The sequence below is a fragment of the Mus musculus genome, chromosome 13 (assembly GCF_000001635.26).
Source record: "Mus musculus strain C57BL/6J chromosome 13, GRCm38.p6 C57BL/6J".
In the NCBI taxonomy this organism is placed as follows: Eukaryota; Metazoa; Chordata; class Mammalia; order Rodentia; family Muridae; genus Mus; species Mus musculus.
The window spans coordinates 20,351,537-20,375,784 of NC_000079.6; the positions used below are offsets into that span (position 1 = coordinate 20,351,537).

The window sequence follows — 24,248 nt, forward strand, 5'->3', positions numbered from 1 at the left end:
AACCTCTTGACAGAGCTAGAGTCAGTGACAAATCCCTGCTCCCTTTGCACTTGTGACTTTGATGCAGTCGGTCCTTCAAGGGTGGTCTCAGTCATGTGACAATGTCTCAAAAATCATCAATGAAATAAGTAAGGGAGAGAAGAAGAAACAAAACAGAGCAATGGGAGAGACCGGTTAGGTCCTGACCTGGGGCTGCTGAGACAGAATCCCGAGGGAGCTCTCCTGGATGCCCGAGTATGAGAAGTGCCACGTCTGAGGCTCTAAGACACATTGTGAACTTCTCCTCAGTGCAGGAAGATGGGGTGACTCTGTACTGAAGATGGGGATGTAGATTACTCACCATGGCCGGGATCCCCATGACCCATTCACCTCTGTATCTAGTGGAGGTTGTCTTCCTTCTGTGCGTCCCTCTGCTATGTCATTAGAGGTTCGTCTCATTTAGCAGGGGAGGCTCGTGTCAGCTGGGAGGTAAGGACAGGTTAATTGCTCACAGCACTGTTGTGCAGTTGGCGCTTTCAGTGCTGTGCTTGAGGGAACTGACACTCAGAGAGGGTAGGTTGCCTGACCGAGGCCACAGAGCTAGAGCTGTACCAGCAATAAACTTTAAACACTTACGCTTTTAATACATTTTTATTAAAATATAACTTTACTGCCCCTTTCCCCTTCTGGTCCCTTCCATAGTCCCCTACTCTAAAATTAATAACCTCTTTTCTTTTAGTGTGTGTGTGTGTGTGTGTGTGTGTGTGTGTGTGTGTGTAACATAGAATGTAACTCAAGAGATAGCTTCTCAGAAATGGCTGCATAGCAAAACCAGAAAAATGACAATGTCAATAGATATGCTCACATAGAAAGGGGAAGATCTCTCAGGGCCTCCTCCTTAGAGAAGGAGAGTGTTTCACAGCAGGCATCTGATAATCTGGCTCTTAAAATCTTTCTGCTTTCTCTTTCGGACTGTTCCCTGGGCTGCAGATGCTGAGGCTGGGATGTAGATTACTCACCATGGCTGGGATCCCCACGAGCCATTCACCTCTGTATCTAGTGGAGGTTTCCTGTGCTATAAAGTGAGGCTTCTGTGATGAGGGGTGCTAGCTACATTTTCCTCTGAGTATAAAGAGAAGATTTAAAAAGTAGCTAGGGATTATGTTGGTCTAGGGAGATTTCAGGAGTAGGTTGTTTTCTGACATTCATGACCTCAGCAGCCCAGAGAATCTGGCTAGGTTCCCATTACCAACCATGACTTCCCTCCTTTTGAGTGAGCCCCAAGTACAATGAAATAGCTGTTGGTTGCCACTAACTTGTGGGTACACTTCTTGCACCTCCATCCTGCCATGCTTTCATCGTTGTGGTTCATAGGTATTGCATCTGGGTAGGGCTATTTAATCCCCCGCCACCCCTGCCTCTTGGCAAGCTAGACTGCAAGAAAGAGGCTTTCAGGTCAGATCCAAGGGAAGTCATCTAAAAGTGTAGTCTCCAGTTTTCCTTAAAGCTGGGTGGTAGTCTGTTTTGTGTATGCATCTCACTTTCATTATCCATTCACCTGGTAAAGGACATTTGGGTTGTCTTCCTTTCCTAGCTATTGCGAGTAATGAACACAGCCACACAGCCATGTGAGCATCTGTGGAGTGGGCTGCTGAGTCCTTTGGGCATATGCCTTGGGGTGGTCTAGCTGGGTGAGTCATATGGTGCATTTATCTTTAGTTTTCTGAGAATTCTCATATTGATTTCTAGAGTGGATAACTTGGATTATCCAGAGTAGCTGCACTGATAACCTTGGTATTTGGGGGCGGGGGGTAGAGATTTATGTGGAGGTTTCATCCATACTTCAGATGAACCCTACAGTTGGTTTTTGTTGTTGTTGTTTTGGTTTTGCTTTTTGTTTTTGCCCCACTAACCCAATATTTTCTGAGGAAAGGCAATTGATTTGCCCAGGAGCAGTTTATCCTGCTGTTAAGCAGTCTCCTGGACTCGTTACTCTCTTCCGTTTAGCTTTGCTTTCTATGTCTGCTTGGTACTTGATCACATTGGCGGCCATTGATAAGAATCATCTCCAGCTGACTGAACTGCTCACGCTCAGCCCATTGCTGGTAGCCGGGAAGTCTTCATATGACTGTACCTGGCTGTGTCCTTTGCCACTACTCGGGTGGGGCCCAGTAGATTCTCCATCTCCCTTATGCTTGCTCTTTCCCATCCTTGTCAAATCCCAGAGACCAGCACTTTATCTTGTCCTGGTTGTTTGCTTTTTTTTTTTTTTTTTTTTTTTTTTCTGAAAAATAAAGGACTTACTTATGAGAGGAGGGAAGGGGAGAGCTGCGCTTCGGGGTTTCTCCTGTTGTAAATTTAAGAGGAAAGAAAGAACACCATCCGTTCCTGTAAAATTCCTGCCATAAGTTCCAGGAGCTGTGTGCACCCGCAGCCCCCTGGTGGCTCTAAGAAACCTAAAACTCTAGTTACCGTCCACCAGCCTGCCCTGGAAGGAAGCAGGCTCGACCAATGCATGTGTACCGAGGCAGGCGGGTGCTGGTGGAGGCGATGCTGACTCTTCAAAGTAAATTAAGGAACTTTTCACATTTTAGAGGGGGAAATTGGCAGTTTTCCAAGCGGCATAATTACAGGACAGTGTGTAATGTGTAATTAAACTTAACTATGAAGCAAACGATTGGAATACAGCTTGCTGGAACATCATTTTTTTGTTCCCATGGCACTGACAGATCTTCCCCTCCCCTTGTCCCCGAAGCAGCTTCTGCAGCAATTGCTTCTAATTTTTTTTTAAAATAAAATTATATGTTGCCAGTTAAACACACAGTTTCATGTAAAGGAGCCTTTTTCACTTGAGTGACATTTTCCTTCTAGGTGATGTGGAGCAAAGATTCAGCTTAGAATAGCAAGGACCTCACAGCACAGCCTTGCAGGGGCTTAAAAAATGATTCTTTGTCTAATAATTCATGTAAATACTTTTTATTCCTGCCTCTTATTCTCTTATTCTCTTATTTTCATTCTTTCTCTGACCAAGGGCCATGGTTCAGAGGTTTGTTTTTATGTATAGCTTTTTTTTTTCATGCTTTAAAAATAGCAGCATTAATTTCGTTGATTGTGAATATGCAAGCTGTTCCTGCCAAGCAATCGGGACCCCTTGAGAGTGTGAATGCATGTGATTAGATTTACTAATTGGGCTGGAAAGCACAAAGTCTGACTCCCAAAGCCAAATATTTGAATGGAATGCTTCAGTCCTTAGGATGAGATCATTGTTAAACATGGGCCTGGATTATTTCAGAGGACTGGTCCCCTGGGGAGGGAGGGCAGACACACAGGGATGTGCTGCTGGATTCGATGGTTATAGACTGCCTGTAAACCACCTGCCACCTGCTGTCCCACCTGCCTTCCTGGGCCCTTCACTTAGTGTCTGAAATCTCAGTAGCTCTGACTTAATATGGGTACTGCCTGCTTCGGTCTTTCTTGGTTGCCGACCAAGATGAGAGGTTCAAAGTAGTCCACTAGGTTTTATGCAGTCCTCTTCCTAACTTTAAAACACCAGGAAGGGTTGGCATGATGCTTACATAGGATTACCCGCGTGGGAGGCCCTGAGTTAAACCTATTGCAACAAACAGAAGCGGTGGACATTAAATTGTTGATTTGTTAATTGAAATAAATATCTCACCCTATGGTGAACTCTATGGTTGGCACATTCCAAACACAGGTCCACTGTGAATTCTAAGCTATAGAAGGCATATGTGTGGCTGCCACCCTCATGGCCCTGTTGGCATTAGCTACTGATTTTCAGGGTACTTCCCTGGTTTTTCTGCCTCAAACCCAGTCTAGTTTTTCTCCTATATTTTTTTACTTGGTGATTTGACTGCATGTTTGCTGTCTCTCTGCTTTATGACCAGCCCTGCTTCTCTCTGCTAAAGTCATGAGGCTTCTTCCTTCAAGTACTGTCTGTATACCTGGCTTGGAAACTTCCAGTTTCTTCCCCCTGCATGGAACCCATTGCCACCCTGTATTGTAGTTGCAGTGGGGGGAGTTCAGAAGGTAACAACGCACCCCTGCCTATGCCCAGGGGAGGGGAAGGGTTTATAGAGAGATTGAAGTTTTCAGGCCTTCATGACTTTTTTTTTGTTACTTCTCACCGATGGCCTTTGCATTTGAGGGCAGTTTCAGGACTAGAGAAGAATTACTCTCCCGTTGCCTTGCTGGAATTGCTTAACCTTGCAGGGAGGTTTGCATTGAGAAATCATGTCATCTGTGAACAAATACAGCAGAATCATTTCTTCCTTTCTAGTTTGTAGCATTTTTCCTTTTACTACCTTATCTCATTACCTATGACTACCAGTAAACACTAAAGAGGAGTGGTGGGGGAATATCATTGCATCTAATTTTAAGGAGAAAGTGATGGGTGTCCCACATTTAAGTATGTTATCTGCTGTTAGTTTCTTATAGATGTTCTTTACCAGATTGATAAAATTTCCTTCCATTTTTAATTTTAAGAGTGTTTTGACATGAACAGGTACTGTCTGATGTTCAATGTTTTTATTTTTAATTTATTGGTATTAACATATCTTGAACTTGATAATGCCATGTGTTGTATCAATTGATTTTCAATTCATTGCGATGTGTAATTCTTTTTATTCACAGATTCTACTTAATATTTTGTAGACCCTTTATTTGTAGACTGTCATTGTACTATACATTGCATAATATGCACTTTACATATAATTGACATGGCCACAAAAGTCAGGAGTGGTGTGTAACCACCCACTTCTTCCCCACCGCCATCCCGTCCTTTACTGTGGCAATCACCAGCATGTTCCCCATGTCTAGGATTTTGTCATTGTTAAAGAATAGTTCACGACTGCAGATAGAGTCCCACACTGGGCCCAATTCTCTACAGAGTTCAGGTTATCTGTAACAGGGATGCTCCCTTTGTCCCTTTGAAGTGATGCTCACTGTACGACACAGTTTGGTTTACTCATTTTACTCACTGACAATCATGATTCATTTGTAGGCCTTGGTGATAAATGTTCATGGAAAAAAAATCATCTGTGTTAAAAGAATTGTCCTGATGCCCTGATGTTACACCTTTGGTTAGGTGTTCGGGTGTTAGGGACTCATGAGAGAGTTTAGGAAAGGGTCCTTTGCTCTGTCCTCTGGAGTAAATTGTAGGGAGTCAGTTCATACCATTCCCTACCTATTTGAGAAAACTCACCAGTGACATTGCCTGATGATGCCTGGTCCTTTCTGGTTAGGGAGGATATTAATTATTGATCCAATTCCTTTAGCAGGTCTGGAAGTACTCAAATGATCTGTTTTGCTACATTGTGCCATTGAGGGAATTAGTCCTGTCCTGTAAATCTTCAGCTGTATGACCATAGAGCTGTCTGTGAGATTCTGCTACCAGTTCAGGGATTCCCCAGTACAGCTTGGTTCAGTTTTCATATTCTAAGTGAAACAGTGATTTGTTTTTTCTCCATCTCCTTAGGCTAGTTAGTATGTGATAATTGTGGTTGTAACAGAGTCAACTTTCCATTTCCTTGGTGTTTCTCTACTTTGTCTTTTCAATGTCACAGATTTCTACTCCAGCTTTTATTCCTTTCTTTTGCTTGTTGGTGTTTTTAATTTTTTCTTCCTTTTCTCCCTTAAGGTGTAAGTTTAGAAGTGGTTGTTCCTCCTGCAGGATTTTGGCTTAGCTAAACCTCTTTGGGACTTGTTTCGTGGGAGTGAATATGGTTTACTTTACAGTATCTTCCCAGTGACTTAATTATGTATGTCTCAAGGTTGCTCTTCATCACAGTACGGACTGTTATCTGAATATCCAGCAGCAAGGCCTGTTGCCTCTACCCTCAGAAAATGTCCACAGCCTACTTTTGCACACTCTAACCTCCCACCCATTGCTGAAATAATGCATCTCATCAGCTCTCTTTCCTACAGTCTTAGAGCAACTCACTAGTTAGATCTCCCTGCATCCAGCTTTCCTCCCTTGTCTGCTCACAATATGTTAATCACACTGTTAAGATACTGCCTTGCAAGGCTGGCCAAAGCCTGTTCCTACCACACTGACAACCCTTGTAGTTCCCATCTAACGCAAAATATAAGCCAGAGCATCCACTATAGCTCATCTACGTCTGCTGTGTGCTTTTCCTAGGAACGACACATAGTCCACTCACCCAAGGTGTGTAACAAACAACAACACAGATTCTGCTAAGGTCGGATGTGGTGAACGAGTGAGCTTGGTGTTATTTACAGGAGTAGGGGTGATGGGCAATCCACAAGACCCTGGACGACGCCAAAGCAACCACATCACCTAAAAGCTCTTCCCAGCATGGGTCATGACTCGCAGAAGCTACTGCCTTGGACCTAGCAATGGGCAGCGAGATAGTTTCAAAGTCCTCAGACTAGTCAGATTTAGTTACTCCCGAGTCTTCTTCCCTCCTCCCTCCAAGAGTGAACTGTTTGGATTCTGAGAAATTTGCTACACAAAAACTTCCTGTGACTTTGCCGTCTCTACTTCTGTCCCACTCAACTCCAGACACGGATACATTGTGCTAGTCATTTTGGGCTCACACAACTAAATAATCACAGGCTGGTTGACTTACACAACAGGCTTGTTTCCTCACAGCTAGGAAGGTTGGAGGTGTAGGATCAAGGTGTCAGCAGGGTGTTTCCCTTGAGGTCCTTCTCTTGTGACTACTGTATAGATAGTTGCTGGATGCTTCAACAGCCCCAAGCTGGTGCTGAGGAACAGGAGAACCCTTGGAGAGCTGATGATCTGTAGTCCAAGTTTGAAGCCCAGAGAAGCTGAGCTCTGACTGGTGGAGGAATGAAACTGCAGAAGCAGCAGCAAATGAAGTAGATGAACTTGCCAGTGAGACATACAAGTAAAAAAAAAGGGCAAAAATGAAGTGTATCCCTTGGACCGTTAATGTAGGATATCACTGGAAAATGCTGCCTACATTTAGGACAGGTGTTTCCACTTCATCGAACTTAAGAAAAGCCCACACAGCTTTGACCAGTGGATTAGCTGATTCTGGTTAAGCCGAGAAGCATGATTAACCCTCAGAACATCTGACTGCAAATTTGCTATTACCAACTACAGGAAAATAGCCTGGCTGATCTGCTAGTTTTTGAATCGTGATGTTCTTGTACCACAGGACTTGCACATGCAGGAGAAATGGAATATGCCTTGATGAGCAGGTCAGGCCATCACAGGCCTGAGGTTTGAGTGGCAAGGCGTTAAGCAATATGTATCTTCCGTGGAAGAAAGCCATTACTAGGCGCTGGTGAGGAATGTTGGCAGGAGCAGGTCTTGACCACAAGCCTGTTGGGAACACCAAATATCATATCCAGCACTGCATCAATAGGTACACAATGGGCGGGCGCTGTGGCCTTGAGTTTCCTCCTTCTCCTCCTCAGTGTGGGATAAGTCTTTAAAGAAAGGCTCTGAAATGAGAAAAATTTTAAAAAGTGAAGAAATTTTGATAAATTAATCTGAGATACCTGCTTTCCCTAATATCTCAGTATCTGTACTTCCGGGGAACCAAAACCAGACCACCTCTCTTTGATACAAGGATGTGCAGATTGAAGATACAGGGTTCTTTCCTGAGGGCATATGAAGTGGTTCAAGAGACTTCCTGGGAAAGGGACAGATATCAGTTGCTTTAGCCTGCAGCATTTTCTTCCCTTCCACATTGGTCGGCAGAGATTCTGATCCTTTATATACGAATTGGGAGAATTCTCCCTGCTCACCGAGATCATTCTGAATTTCTTGAGTGCCTCCATTCTTCACCCAGAAGGGCAGTCTTCAGGCAAGGAAAGCAGGGTGGGCGCAGGGCGAGTTCTAGCTAGACTAGGAGCCATGGTATCTAAGTGCTCTCCTGTGGGTGGGAAGGGGCAGGAAAGCCCATGGGGCATCCTTTTTTTTTTTTTTTTGGAAGCAAATGGGTTTTACTTTGTTCACTGACTGCAGGGGAATCAATGTCCAAGATTGTGATTCCCCCAACCTTACTGTGATTCCCATGGTAACCTTTGTGGGTGGTTGGGTGCTGCTGCGGAGGATGCAGGTGGGAGGTGCTGGGCACACCTCCTTTGTTGTGGAGGTGTCCCCAACTCCCATCATGGTTTGTTCTGCTTCCCACACAGCATTTACAGGAAGCATGTATAGCAAACACTGGCCAAGTGTTTTCCAGAATCGCACAACTAGGACATTTCCACACATTCCAGCCTTATATAAATATTTATTTCTTCACCATACATAAAGGAGGTCGAGCAGAATATCATGAACAGGCCTTGGAAGTGTAGACTTTGGCCGAGTGCGGGTTGGGTTGTGCATTTCTTCCTCTACCCAGGCACATCACCCGTGAGGGCACAGCAGGCAGAGGCAGTCACCACCAATGGTGTTCAAGAGTGTTTTCCTCCAGAACCTGGCTCCTATCTGTGGACACGTGCATTGATGAGTGCTCCCAGGGCCCAGAGGGAGTCTCGTGACGAAGAGCAGGGTTGGAGGTCAGGTACGCTCCACAGAAAGGGAAAGGGAGACTATAGAAGGCAGAGGGCAGGAAGGTGGCTTTGTCTTTCTGTACTAAAGATGCAGGGATCTAATTTTTAAAAATGCAGAGAACATACAGAAATGGCAGATTATGGGAGAATATGTGGAAGTTGTGTGGCTGACTTCCTTGCAAATGACTGGGCTGCTGATTCTATGCACAACTAGCTCCGCTGAGACGAGAACCATTTTCTTCATTGCTTACTCACTTGTGTAGTAACTGTATTAGTAAATTCCTACTGCACCCAGCACTCAGCTGGGGTAAAAACTTCACAGGTAAGATGGCCCTGTCAAGGCTGATCCCACCAGGAAAACCAGGACACACAACACACACACACACACACACACACACATGCCTTCATCCAAACTGGAGACAAAATAGGAAAATACATATGACTAATACTCTAGGAAAAGAGTGAATAAAGAAATATCTACAAAAAGAAATATGAAGGTCCATAGAGCTTTAGAGGAAGGAGTTTGCTACATCCACTCCAATATCGTTTTGTTAATGATCTGCATAAGAGTATTTCTGTAGAATTGTCAGAGCTACATATTGAAAGAACCTAGTGGGGAAACCCCCACTTGTATCCCAAGTCGGCGTGCACCCAAAGAATCACGAGAGACCGTCTTGATGCAAACACATGAGGCAGTTTAATGACAGAGCTCCAGCGGACACATATCTCACACAGGAGATAGCGATTGTTGGCCTTGAGGCTCAAACGCTAGGGGTTTTTATAGAAAAGGGTCTGGGGCTGGGGGAGGAATTGGTGTGGTTCACATGATTGGTTCATTTAAACATCAGCAAACTGTCCGTGCAGATCAAGGTAACAGCAGAGCATCTGGTTAACATTTAACTTAGGCCAGAAGGGCGGGAGATAGGGAGGCACCAGGCCAGTTCGGACATTCTTGTATGTCTTCCCTATCTTTATGGCTAGTTGGTTCTGGGATGGCTTTACAGCCTTTGTTCTTTGCTCTAGGCCCAAAAAGCCCTCATAACTAGCAAGCTGCACGAGTATGGACCTTGAATTTTAATTTTCTTTTAATATTATAGATAAGAAACTGGAGGCAAAGGTCAATGCTTTAAAAAAGGTAGTTTTAGCCACAGATTGAGACAGGATATAGCAAATATTAAGGCTAGGTTAACAGAAATTTCAGATATGAGCAGAAGCCATTTGGATACTTGGAACATTGATGAATTGGCCAGAGATTTAAAGAATAAGCTAAGTGCATTGAATCCCTTGGATTGGGTTCAATATATAATCTTGCTTGCTATTATTATTGGCATTATTTTATTAGTAATCATTGCGTTTCCACTCATCTTTAGAGTTCTTCTGAGATCTGTAACTACCACGAGGCGGGACATTCTGGAACTTCATCTAAAAAATAAAAAGCAGGGGGAACTGCTACATCCACTCGAGTAGTGACAAACACAACGGGCCCCAAAAACCTGGGCGCTGTCCCGAGGCGAAAAGTTCATGGAACCTTAGTCTCCTGGAATTGTGGCATCCTGTATAAAGAATGCTCCAATGTCCTTGCTTTAGTTGGTAAACGGATCTGTGTGCTTTCCCTTAATATTGCTTTATTACAAGTGCTCCTAAGGATTGATATTTTGACATATAGCTAAGTTAGATTCCAGGCAGTCCTTGATCCGACCCTGGACATGGATAGCTAAATTACTGCCCTACACAGGAATTTACCATCATCTAGGAAGAAGGAAGTTTGTGGTTTAAGGAGGAACCAAAGTAGATACTTAGAACTATAGATAGCTGATTTACACCCATACACAAGTATTTACAATGGCCTAGGGGCAAGGTGGACTATACAATAGACTAGAATAGGAACTGTGGCAAGGGCACGAAGCCCCTGCCCCTGGCTTCTAAGATTAAGTGGACCTTAGGTAGAGCTGCTTTTGAATCCCAGGTGTTACCATTGAATTTTATCCCAGTTGGTTCCCACCAGTCCTTCCGTGTTTGCATTCCTCTGTTTTGTGTAAGAATTCGGTAACCTCATTGTACCTTGCAGGTGTGTCACCTAACTTCCCTATTTTCTTCTGTATAAAAACTTTGATGCTCGATTTGACACATTACATTCAGATCCACACTCCCTTGTGTCGAGTCTGTTTGTTACCCCAATTCCCGTCAACTCTATGCCCATCTGCTGGAACCCCTGATTCCCACGGATTGAGGGGGGCCGATCAGGCCCGGTCCATGGCAGGAATTGTGGAAAGTTTTATTGAGTAATTACCATATGAGTTATATCTAATAGGAAGTGTCAGGGAAGGGTGATTTCTATACAAAAGGTCCATATCTAGCCTGGCTCCTATAGCAGTGGACCACTGTAACAGGATCCTTTTATCAGCAAAATTGCCTAAGCTTAGAAATTCTTGTACAGGGTAAGATGAAAAGCCATATGGAAACCTACTACTATAGAAGCTTCTTAAAATATATACATGTATGTATATTAAAATATATCCTTATATGGGAGGAACCTAAAAGGAATCTGCAATGAGAGAGACAGTTCCCCTTGTAGGTATTTTATGCTACCACTTCAAAACCAACAGGGCTGGGAATGAGTTACAGCTTCCTGACTTTTTGGCCAAAGGAACCTCAGTGAAACTCTCCAAACATCACAGGCTGTTGCCAAGGCTACTGTTTGCTGTCCACAACCTGATGATAATGTCATGTTGCTGAAGATAACACTCGTGTTGTTGAACAGTAAGAGGACAAGCTTGTGCCTAAACAGGCTTCATTCCTACTGACTAGGATAAGATGTAATGGGATGAGAACCGTTTAAAAAGCTAGATCTCATAGGACAATGATTTCTTTTTCCTATTCTTTAAGTTCAGGTCTTTCTGCTTGAATAGTTATTAGCTGAAAAAATTGGGTTTAAGTCAGGAACTTTTTCATTGTAGATAGCATTGTATGTGATAATCAGTAAACATGTTCTGCTCAAAAATGTGTTTCTGAAATATCCATCTTGTCTGTCCAGAAGAAAATAAATAATAGTTTCTTCCCCCATTCCTATGCCCTCAGATCCACTCTCCTGAGCCAGAGTGGATTTCTGAACATAGTCTTGATGCTGGGATTTGAGAGGGGAGCTTACTTTAGAAGCACATCTCACTGGCTGAGTCTCTCACAAGAGCCTCATTTAGTAAAGCAAGCTCTGTCAGAACATGCCTCTGACAGTACACTAGAGGGTAGCTTAGCTTTAAGAGATCTGTAATGTTAACACACTGGTGACAGTATGAAATTGGACTTCAGAAATGCCAGGCTTACTTTTTCATTTAACAGCGACTACAGACAGAACCAACCTCACTCTGCCAACTTGTGCCATCTTTGCTTTCAGGTGTCGGCCATAAGAAGAATTTGTAATCAGTCACATCATATGAACAAGTCATAGTTCTGCACTGTGACCCTGAAATCACCCCTATTTTGCCAGTATGGCAGAGGACCTCAGCCATTGCCCTTCCTCCAGTCCTCACTCTTCCAGTTGTAATGTGCCTTTCTTAACATATACTGTGGCTAACCTTGGTTCAAAGTGGCAAAGAGATACCTTAGAAGAGATACTGGCAACCTTTCTTCTCCTTTGATGCTGAACTTGGGGTTCCCCTCTGCATGCATCTTTGCCTGCTTGCCCTCCACACCTCACACGCACCTCTACTATAAAAGTGGTACTGCCTTGCCTTGTAGGCAACATAAACAACTAAGGAAGTATGTCAAAGCAAAGGCCACGAAATAAATCTGTCCACCCTGTCTTACTCTTCAAGTCTCAAAATCAGCCAACCCCTCAACTTGCTATTTTCTTCATGCATGTCTTCTTCTTCTTCTTCTTCTTCTTCTTCTTCTTCTTCTTCTTCTTCTTCTTCTTCTTCTTCTTCTTCTTCTTCTCCTTCTCCTCCTTCTCCTTCTCCTTCTCCTTCTCCTCCTCCTTCCTCCTCCTCCTCCTCTTCCTCCTCCTCCTCCTCCTCCTTCTTCTCCTCTTCCTCCTCCTCCTTATTCTTTTTTGTCTAGCAAGTTGTTCTGCAATATCAATGCTTTTTGTGTGTGGGAGAGGTGCCTCAGATGTTGAGATGTTGAGACTGTTCTCTGAAAACCCTGAGTTCAATTCCCAGCAATCACATGGTTGCTGACCACCATCTACTGTGAGGTCTGGCACCCTTTTCTGTCTTGCAGATATATATGCAGGCAGAACGCTGCACATAATAAACAAATAGATCCTTTCAAAAATGGTGTGTGTGTGTGTGTGTGTGTGTGTGTGTGTGTGTGTGTGTGTGTGTGTGTGTGTGTGAATGGATCAAAGAGTTGTAAATGGTGGGAAGGTGGGGGCGGGGTGTGGATCTGGGACTCAGCTGCTAGACTGAGGGAACACTGCTTTATATTTCAGAACGTTGTCCTTAACTTTGAGCATCAGTATCACCTGGGTGTTTGGTAGGAATGCCTACCACAGGGCCTAGTGCTGAATCAAGGCCACATTTTAACAAGGTCTCTGAGTGATCTGAGAATACTTTTAAAATATGGTGGGTCTGGGAGAGTGAATACCTATGAAAGAATTCAACACTCGAGGTGTCAAAAAAGAGAGGCAGGCAAGTACACATGTCCTTCAGTACCCCACGCACACATCTCGCAAGCACCCTTTGGCCTTCTGTAGAACTCATCTGTACTGCTACCTATGCTCGCCCATCTGGTCACTCCTGAAATTCAGGTAGCTTGTTCCAAGGAATGTTTTTCTCATCTGTGAAAGGAGAATCTCATTCCAAAGACTTGTGAGGACCAAATAAAGTAAACATGTGAGAGTTTGTGCATGTCAATCATTTGATTTGTAGTAATTTTTTAAAATTTTGAGGTAAAATTCACATGCCATAAAATTAGGCATTTTAAAATGAACTATTCAGGAGCGTGTCACACATTTGTAAACTCACCATCATTGTTTAATTCCAAGACATGATCACTGCCTTCAAATGGCCTTAAAGAGTTGCTGCGGTTTCCCATGCTCCCTAGTCCCAGCCACCAGATCACATGATCTCTCTAGTGCTTTTCTCTCCTTAATGATGTTCCATATTAGTTATAGAAAAAGCAGATGTATTGTGTTTTCATTGGTTCTCTGCTTTGGATGTCTTTTTTTTTTCTTTTATTCTGAGACACGGTTTCTCTGTGTAGCCCTGGCTGTCCTGGAACTCACTCTGTAGACCAGGCTGGCCTCGAACTCAGAAATTTACCTGCCTCTGCCTCCGGAGTGCTGGAATTAAAGGCATGCGCCACCACTGCCCAGCTGGATGTCTTTTAACGTAGGAATATTGCTAGTGAGAATAAATCTTAAGAGGGTAGGTATAGACCGCTTTGTCTGTTTCTTACTCCTTTTTGTGGTGCAAGGTTCCAATTGAGGACCTCATTCACACTAGCCCAGTGATGCATCACTACTGATTCCAAGCCCCAGCCCAGGAAAAGGAGCTTTAAGCCAAGGATTCCCAAAGTCTAAGCCCAAAACAGCAGCAGTCATATCACATGGGAACATGTCAAGATTACAGGATCCCAGGTTCCCATCAGAATCAGCGAAACACAGTTCTGGAGATAGGGCTTTGAGATTGGTGTTTTCATGTGCTTCCAGAGGATTCTAGTGTACAATCAAGTAAGCAAATCACTGCTTGAAAGCAGTAACCCTGTACTGATGCCTCAGGTGCTCAACACCCCTGTACCCATTCTTGGGTGCAGCAACACACACAGTGGTCTAGGAGAGATGTCAAAGACCAGCTCTGCAGTGGAGTGGTAGCAGTGGCTCTGCCAATGCTGGCTTGCAGGTGCTTAAGAGGGCCAAGTCCTTGACTTCCCTCATTGACGTTGGGGTTAGAGGCCACACAAACACACGTAACCCATTATCCCTGCTGTTGCTTGAGCCCCTCCCTCCACCTTGTTCACAGAGGAGGGCCAGCATCGAGTGCTGTGATTGCTTCATGTGTTCCACATGTCTGGCTTTTGCATTATACCAATGTGCAAGGAGCGTTTCTTTTTAGTTGATTAATGTTCATTTTGAGGTCTATTATGAGCCTCCAGGCTTTAATTACTACACTATTACCCAGTCGATTCCTTGCCATTTTATATTTATGGCCTTTATTATGCCTTGGTATGTGTAACTGCCATATTTATTCTAAATGCATTTTACCTCATTAAGTGGGTTTTATTCCATTTTTCTCATTTGTCCAGGTTGTTATTTATCTCAGTATCCCATGTGTATTTTCTGCTTTTGCTTTTTCACCAATCTGACCTCTCATGAATTCTCTTCCTCTTTTCCCTCTTTGCATGTGTCCCTATCTGCAGCGTGACAATGGTGTTGTACTTCAGTTATACATCCTGTGAGTGAAAGAAGGCAATTCGAGCAAAGCTCTTAGAGCAAGGCCTGAGAGATAAGCTCTGTGGTTGCAAATTAGCATTTGCTGCCATGTGTAGGACTACATTCCTAAGGCTTTTTTCTTTTAGGTATATTTTCTCTGCAGCCATACTCCCTCACCTGCAGATCTGGTAGGCATGTGAGTCTAGTGTGCTGGCAGCCCTTGATTCTGACTTGGTGTGGTATGCTGGCTTGCATGGAATACCTTCTACAATTACAGAGCTCTTGTTTAGCCCACTTAAAAATTACCCTTTTAGGACTTTGGTGGTTTGTTTGATCCTAGGGACTTGCCTAAGATTTATGATCACAATTAGCCTCTTATACCACCTTATTGAAGTGGCCTGGTGCTCTTCTGAGTAATTGTCTCTGGCTTTCTGAGGACCAGTCATCCTCTCATTGGAGACAGGAGGAAAAGTGATTCTTGCCTGGCTGCCAGCTCTTTTCAAGAGGAGACAAAGCTGCTTTCCCCTTTGCCCTTGTAGGCACCTGGGTCTGGAGATATAACATTATTCAGTGTGTCTGCTGTCATTAATGCAAGTGACACTTGTGTTGGTGTGTATGAAAGCTGATTGGTACACATCAGGATTTCCATTTACCTCTCAGTTTGTCATTGTGTAAGACAGGCATTTCTCTATCTAGGTAGAAGGTGGGTTTTACCTTTATTTTCATGTCATCAAGGGTTCTAAGAGCGAATGCTCTATGGTGGCTCTGCATGATTAGTGTTAAGACTTCAATGCAATAAACAGGGTGTCATGAGGGGGGTTGCTCAGGGGTTCCTTACTCATCTTTGTGCTAGTTCCTTGTATCTCTAGGGTGGGTTTCTGCCTAAATTTGGCCTGCCCTTCCAGTGTAAGTTGGTAAGAGCACAAGCAGATCTCCAGACCTCTTGCACTAAAAACACAAGAAGGCTTCCGGCTTGCTTTCATGTGTCCCCAGAGGCCTGTCACCAGAAAGGTAATCTTTTACAATCACTGTTTTAGTTTAGTTTCTACTAAAAGTGTTGCACGAAATGTTGGCCAGGGGCCACAGAGGAATCAGAAGGAGGGGTGGAATAGAGAAAATGAACCCAGACTCTGTGAAGCCTGTTTCGGGCACGTTGCTTCCACATCGTGGCTTTTCTGGCATAGGAGTCCCATAAATTGAGTGTTGTGAAATATCTGTAGACCTTGAAGACAGTGAGGACCTCATTGAGCCTCCTCACACCTCAAAGTGAAAGCAAGGAGATTGAGACTGGAAGAAAAGCCCCCCATGATGACAGAGACATTAACGCACAGGAGGTTTGATCCAGGGCTGGCCCCAAGAACCCCTGAGTGGACTGTACTTGGCCTAGTAGATAGAACCTAATCAGGAAGTGGAAGTGTGTATCAGAGCCAGCATCCTAAGTGTTTTTGTTCACCAGCAAATGGATTCTGGGGTCAGAGGGCATGCACGGGCAGTCCTGTCAGTCGGATATTTGCAGCACAGGCACTGAGCATGTAGTACCATTAGTCAAGCCCAAATCAACTGGGTCCCTCATCTGCAACAGTTTGAGAAACCCGGTGGGAGTGGGGAGGATGTGTGGAAATGCGTGAGGATGCTTCAACAACTTTGATTGTGTACCCTGAAGAACAGATCTGCATCCTTAGTGAATAATGGAGATTAGTGAGAAGTGTCTATTTTAGGGGGACTGGGGTTTCTGAACCTACTTTAATGAGACACAGAAAACCAACCCATAAAACTTCCCTTGGTCTAACTGGGCCAAGTCCACTGATGTTCATGCCAGGTGTATAAAGTCAGATTATACTCTCAAGGGGTTAGGAGAGTTTGGGAATGGAAGATGAAAAGAGAAAAAAAATAATTTGTTTGAGATAGTGGCTATCTGTGTAGCCCAGGTAGACTTTGAACTCAAAATACTCCTGCCTAAGGCCCCAAGTGCTGGGATTACAGGTAGCTTGTACTACCATACCCAGATAACACTTTAAGAATTGAATTCCAAGCCGGACTGAGACTAGCTATGATCTAGAATTCTTCCTTTTATCCCAACAGTCTTGAGAGGATAATATCAGCTAATGTATCCCTCCTTAGTACTGTGGATAAGTTGGAGATCAGTTGATAGACCACAGGTGTAAAGACAGCCATAAACTAGAAACTATATACAGTTCAGGTTTACACAGGTATACAGTGTTCTTATTTTGTAAAACAAATTTCTTTTGGTATACTACACATTGTAAGATGGGTGATAGCAGTAATTTTAAGATTTCATGCATCATTTGCTAGTACCACTTTTGCAGAGGACCTCAGTCTGTTCCCAGCACCCACACTGGGTCCATCAGTTGCTAGTACAGCTCTTGCAGAGGACCTGAGCTCAGTTCCCAGCACCCACACTGGGTTTATCAGTTGCTAGTACTGCTCCTGCAGGGGACCTGAGCTCAGTTCCCAGCACCCACACTGGGTTTATCAGTTGCTAGTACTGCTCCTGCAGGGGACCTGAGCTCAGTTCCCAGCATCCACACTGGGTTCATCAGTTGCTAGTACAGCTCCTGCAGGGGACCTGAGCTCAGTTCCCAGCATCCACACTGGGTGCCTCACGGCTTCCTACAACTCCAGCTCTAGGGAATTCAGTACTCCTGTCTGGCCTACACAAGCATGCCACGGATGTGCACATATGTTATCCTCACCCCCATCTAATTAAAACTAAAATAAATACAAATGTTTAGACTTTAATTTTGGTTTCTGTCTGTGCTGGCTACTTTTAAGTCAACTTGCCAGAAGCTAGAGTTGTCTGAGAGAAAGGAACTTCAGCTGAGATAGTGCCTCCCTAAGACTCCAGCAGAAGTTTAGGTTTTGTTCTGTTTGTTGTTTTTGGAGACAGGGTTTCTGTGTGTAGCCCAGGCTGGAACTTCCCCTGTAGATTAGGTTAACCTTGAACTCAGACATTTGCCCTCCTTTGCCTGCCAAGCGTTGGGATCAAAGGTGTGTGCCACCAATCCTGGCTGACACATTGTTAGTGATTGATATAAACTCAGTCTATTGTAAGTAGTGCCTGACCTGGGCTGATGGGTTTGAGCTCTAAGAAGCAAACGGCGAGGCACAAACCACCAGGCAGCATCCCTTCACGGCCTCTTCATCAGCCCCTGCTTACAGGTTCCTATCTTAACTGCCTGTGAAGATGAACTGCAATAAGGAAAATAAACCCTTTCCTCCCCATGGTGCTCCATCAGCAGCAGGAACCCTAACTAAGACACTGTCTCAGAGTATAATTTAACAGTATAGGAGAAAATAAAGATTAAAAAGTGTGCACTGGTACTTTCAAATGGAGCTTTTCTAAATGGCTCAGGTAGGCATGACTTATTTCAAAATACTGAAGTTGAATATAGTTATAGAAGTGTGTTTAAAAAAAAAAAACCCAAAAGCTACTACCAGTTTAAGCATCTCTCACTGTAGTAAAACCTCATTAGTAATAGTTGTAATAATAATTTCTAAATTATTCCTGTAAAGTCTTTCACCTCAATACTTAAACAGGGAACTTTAAATATGGTGTCTGCCATGACATCAGGAAGGAAGGTTTGTTTTTCTTTGGGCAAGTAAATATGAGAAGATAGATGAAGTATTAAAAATAAAGAGAAGGGCTTCTCCAAGTGATTTACATATTGATTACTTAAATTACTACTTAATTTAGTGCCTGCTAATAAACTGCGCCTTGGAAATGTTTCCTGAGCATTTATTGGCTGCAGTAATTCTACCTAGTGTATGCGGATCACATCCTCATTAAATATTGATGCCCTCATGAAATGTTAATAGAATGTTAATGTGAAATACAGGGGAATGTGCTCTCTGGGAGCCTGCAGCTAGATGTGAGCTACCTGTCTCTGGCTTTGCTTTATGCCCTGTCTTCTTGCTGTTTTCTTCAGTTTGTTTCCTCATTACCAGGAGATTCACACTTCTTCCTGATCTGATGTCTCAGATACAATTTTTTTTTTTAAAGGAGGAATAAGATTTTTTTTTTCTGATCGATGGGAATGCAGTTGTTCTACCTGCCTGCTTTTCCAAGCTGGAATTCTCGCTTTCAACCAGAATGAAATCTGTTAAAGGAAGTGGGGTAGGAGAGCTAGGTATGAGGTCTCCGGAGACAACTCACAGGATACCCTGGCCAGGGAGCCAGGCCTCAAGGACTGGGAAGATGTCCCTGTCTGGAAGGACTACTACCCTGAGGGTCTGGGTCACTGCACTCAGCAGTGGCCTTGTGTGCAGATAATTCAGCCTTTGTCTTCCCCTAAATGCTCTGCCTTGTCACCTCCATTCTCTTGCCTGTTCATCTCTTGACTTCTGGGTTTCCATGGCCACTCAGTACCCACAGCCTTCTTGGGTTCTGGGCTCCAGATGCTGCCCTCCAGGTCCAGGCCCCTCCACTCTGTAGACTAGACAGTGTGTCGGCATTCTGACCTTCTCACCCAAGGGTTATGACCTGGCTCTCTCTACCTGGCATGTTTTCCTGCTCTCAGACTCAGACCCAGCAGGTTCTTGATGAAGATCTGACTCTCACCGACCAAGGAAACATCCTTGACCTTTTGACACCTAGACTTGCAAGCTTTCTTTCCTTGTAGCGTGCTTGATGGATTGGAACTTCTTATTAGATTTTCATCCTCCTCTTCATCAGAATCAATGCACTGTGAAGTCAGGGCCCTAATGTACCTTGTTCCTTATTTGAAGAAGTCTATCCTGTTAGTTAGTAGGTGCTCAATTAATATGGTTGGTTGAATGAATAAAATACATTCCTGCCACTGACAAGATCATAGTCTAGAGAGGTACATTAGTTTGTTTTGTGCTGTGATAACCAAATTTCTGAGGATGAGTCACACTATACAGAAACAAGGTTTATTTGTCTCACAGTTCTGGGATGACAAACCCACATACGGTGATGGACTTTATATGCATGTGTGTGTACACGCACACATACCCCACCGGTGTCTGTTTGGTCTGTCTACCTGTTCCTCTTTTTCCTGTCTATTGCCCCCACCCTCTTTATAGAACCATCAGTATTCGGTCATGGGTACCACCCAGAAAATCTGATCTGGTCCACATCCCCCATTACTGTTCCCTTCTCCTAAACACCGGTCTTAATCCCTTACAGTGGGGATTAAATTTTAGCACAGCCTTGAGGTACAGTCAGTCTGTCACCAAACTATAACAAAGGAGAAACTGAAACACACACCAAACAGCAGTGCTCCCAGGAGACCAGCCACTGAGTGGCTGGGCAGCTTAGGGGATAGTAGTTCAGCCTTGCAGGGGAAGAGTTTCCGCCGTAGCTTCAGATATGACGAATGTGGTTTTGTGAATGAGTAAAGTAAGCAGCCTCCTCAAGTATGATTGCTTTTGTTGGCATACGACTTTGGACTTTATTTACTTTGGAGAGTTGTATTCTGTTTCCGTTCTATCTATATGAAAAATGGTTCCCTTAGGTTTAAATAGCAAGATCATTTTGAGCTAGCTAAAGGAGGCAAGAGAATTCCTTATGAAAAGCGGAATTTTCAGAAGATGGACTGTGAGGCCAAACCTTGACTACAGGGAAGAATCCTCTAATAAAGAATAGGGGACCTGGGACTCGTAGATGCTCCTCAGTGTTTATTTTCTGTCACCAGCATCCATGTAATGCCATACCCTGTGGATGCTATCAGCACAGGTAGGTCTGTTTCCTTTATTCCATTAGTGACAGTTCTTTTCACTGTGGCATACTGTCTGACTGAAAGAACTGAGGGCAAGATGGCTTTTTATTCTGGCTAGTGACTGCACAGGTGTCAGACTAGCATGGGGTCAGAGGGCATGGCAAAACAAATTGGGTCACATCATAGCAGACAAGGAGAGGAGAAAAAAATAAAACCAGAAAGCATTCAGGGGAAGATATCACCCACTTCTCCACCCCCAGAAACCTACTTCATCTAGCTAGATAGGGCCTGCCTCCTCTGTTTCAACGCCTCTAAAGCTGCTGTACTTTTGTGGCTTCATCAAGCTTCATCAAATCTACACACTGAATTTGTCAGGACCTTGTGATGTACTCATTTCTGGAAATGCCTTTACCGACACACCCAGAGTTGTGTACCGCTGAGCTGAGATGGTTTATATTCTACTGAGCTTGGCAAGATAAGCAAACCACTCATTTGCTGAGGAAGTCTCAGTGAAGCACTGCAGCTGGTCTAATTGATGTGGTCCCCAGGCATGGTTCAGTGAGATCATGCAAAAACAAACAAACACAAACACAGGGAACCTTTAGCAAGAAGTAAGCCACGGAAGTGTTGGAGTTGTACACAGTTGCTGTTCCTGAACAGGAGAGATTGTCTGGGAGACAAGGAAGAAGTCCTGTCACTTAAGTAGTAAATCTGTATCATTTTGTCTTTAAAAAAAAAAAAAATGCTTCCCAGGCTCCTATGTGCTGAGGAAAACCAACAAGCCAAGCAAAACATCTTCCTGAAGGCCAGGGAGCTGTAGGAGGCTTGAAAAGTATCAAAGTCTGTGTTCTCTGTGTTCTATTTAGCCATAGGTGGAGGATGACCCAGAGGCTGTCGTGATCCACTTTACGTCTTTCTTTGGAGCGAGCCTGGAGCCTTCTGTGTCTGGGCACACTCCCTTTCCTGACCGATCCCTCTTCTCTCCACAGATCGTGCTAGAGAACAGCAGCCGAGAAGATAAACATGAGTGCCCCTTCGGCCGCAGCAGTATAGAGCTGACCAAGATGCTGTGTGAGATCCTCAAAGTGGGCGAGCTGCGTGAGTACTCGTGTAGATGCCCCGTGGGTGCAGAGTTTAGCAGACCCTCAGCTTCCAAGGTTGAACCCCCACCTCTGTGTCCAATTCAGAGCACTTAGACCTTCACATCCCTTCATTATGGTCCCTTCTCTGGCTCGGGTTTCCTACATGTGTGTTTCTGCATGTTTGCTACGCATAGATAGATGAAAGACTATAGGAATAGAGAAGTTGGCAGGTATTGTGGCAGTTTCCAATATTATAAAAATGAGTACATATTACAACTGATGCACTGTTGGTGAGGTAAGAGACCTGTGGGTTTCTCCTTTATTCTAGTTTCTAGTCTTCTTGTAGACCATTTCCTTTACTTTCTCTATAAAGAAAAGTTGAGGGCTGGTGAGATGGCTCAGTGGGTAAGAGCACCCAACTGTTCTTCTAAAGGTCCTGAGTTCAAATCCCAGCAACCACATGGTGGCTCACAATCATCCATAAGGAGATCTGACTCCCTCTTCTGGAGTGTCTGAAGACAGCTCCAGTCTACTTACATATAATAAATAAATACATCTTTAAAAAAAAAAAAAAAGAAAAGTTGAATGCTTTAGTGAAATTCTCTTTCTACCAGTGTTTCAGATGTGGGAATATTTACTCTATATAGAAAGAATTATTGAAGGAAATGAGTAGCTGAAAATGAAAAATTGGCTAGAGATATGCTTTGGGCTCTTTTTCCTACTCACATTACAAAATTTATGAGAGGACACACAGAAAAAGAGATAATAATGTCCTTGCCTGTTTGTTCATTGGTACAACCTGGCTTTAACATGTAGGCGGATATGACTTAATCCTCTTCCGTTGTCCTTGCCAATGTCAAGTCTCCTTAAAGCAGCTGATTCTCACTTCTACCATCTATGGTACTGGAACAAACATATAAATCCTTCCTCTTAAGCTTAGTAGCATGAGTGCCAGAGAAGACTGGTTATATCAGGAAATCGCTGGGGGTGGCATGTGGTTCTGTCCTGAAAAGCACAGATAATATGGCCACCTGTTTAGAGAACTTAAAATAATGATGTAGAGTGATTAATGGGAATGGACTTGATGATTAAATTGAAAAATGAATTATGTTTTATTTACACTGTGGAGAAAACTACTGTTGAGAACAATGGGAAAATTTAGGGATTAGGAAAAACCTAAGAAGTTGAGCTGTTGGACCATGCAGGAGCCAAGCATCGTCCAACCACTGCCAGTTGGGTAAAGAAGCCGGCCTTGGCATGGACCTGCTGAGGAAGGCCATTGCCTGTGAGGCCTCAACACTGCAGAGTTGCATTAGGAGTGGGGCAGCCCACTCAGCAGAGTCTGCTAATTGACGCTCTTCACTGTGTGTTGAGATTTCATAGGGATCCCTGATGTGAGTTGTCTTTTGCTTTCCTAATGGAGCCTGTTGTCTTCCGTATGGGTTACTGTTTGTTCGGCTTAAGTATGCAAGTCCTAATCAAACAACCCCCACGTACTCTTTCAATCTGATAACAATTTTGTATTTATCTTGGTTTCCTGGAGGGAACTGTTTAAAGTCATGTACTTACAAGACTATCTGAACCTCTCTATTTCTAGAAAATGCAGAGACAAGGATTTCCATGTTCAAGTTACTAAGCTCCATTGCTTCTTTTTCACCTGCTCTTTCCATCTCCCCAATACCATACATTGGCATTTTGATCTCATCTTGAGGGAACCAGAGAGTACACTTGTGCTGCGATGTTCTGTGCATGGCTTTCTGTTCTTCTCCTTCGCTCTGATGTCATACTCTTCCCAAAAATGGGCCCAGTGTCGGGGAAAGAGATGTTGGCAATACAGAAATGCTGCATTCTCTCTGCTACCATGGTGTCTATGGGTAATTACTCACCAGAGTAAATGGCTCTTCTAGCCATTCCTGGTACCTATAATGGGAGCATTTGGGGTGAAGGACTGAGTGGTGTCTTTACTTTATAACTGAAAGTGCAGAAACATCAGTGTATCAGGAGCCTGTTAAAGCAAAATGCCGGAAGGGGCTGTCAAGGGAGGCATGGTTGGATTTTAGAGTGGGTTGTGGGTAGGGTTACTGTGGAGCTGATCTGAGGTGGTCCTGGGGTCACTGCGGCAGTCTAGGTAAAGGAAAGGAACTGTGGTGACAGGAGTCTGAAGTCACAGCTCTCTAGGAAGTCTCTGCACTGTGTAGCTGAAGGTGATTTGGAAGAGGCTGCAGGGACCAGCCTTTGGCAATGTAGATTTGCTCTGATAGCTCTTAGAGGGATAATGGTGGTATCCCTCTCCTGGGACGGAGATGATAGGGTAGAGATGAAGGCGTCTGGCCCAAGGACCTGGCACTGTGGTGCAGCTGCTATTCTTATATCTCCCAACTTCTAATGAAGAACCGCCCTTGGCATTCCATGTAGCTCACACAGCGAGTACTGGAGTTGCCTCTGCACCAAGGCTGGGTTTGAGTGGCAAAGTGGCAGAACTGTTCTTTCACCTCCGATAAGGATTTACATGCATTCACTCAGTTAAAATCTACTGAGCTTTTGTAATGTGTTGCATACTACAGCTGTAGGTGAAGCAGATAGCGTGTCTCACCACAGGAACTTCTGGAA

The 24,248-nt window shown here is 44.0% G+C and overlaps 1 protein-coding gene across 7 annotated transcripts in view; it reads left to right on the forward strand.

Moving 5' to 3' along the window:
• Elmo1 (engulfment and cell motility 1) overlaps window positions 1–24,248 on the forward strand; it is a 517,847-nt gene that overhangs the window by 261,030 nt on the left and 232,569 nt on the right. For all 7 annotated transcript variants that reach the window (NM_080288.2, XM_006516544.4, XM_006516547.3 and 4 more), the window contains one exon: window positions 21,546–21,654. In NM_080288.2, the coding sequence (NP_525027.1) occupies window positions 21,546–21,654 (109 nt within the window). The remainder of the gene's footprint in view (window positions 1–21,545; window positions 21,655–24,248) is intronic.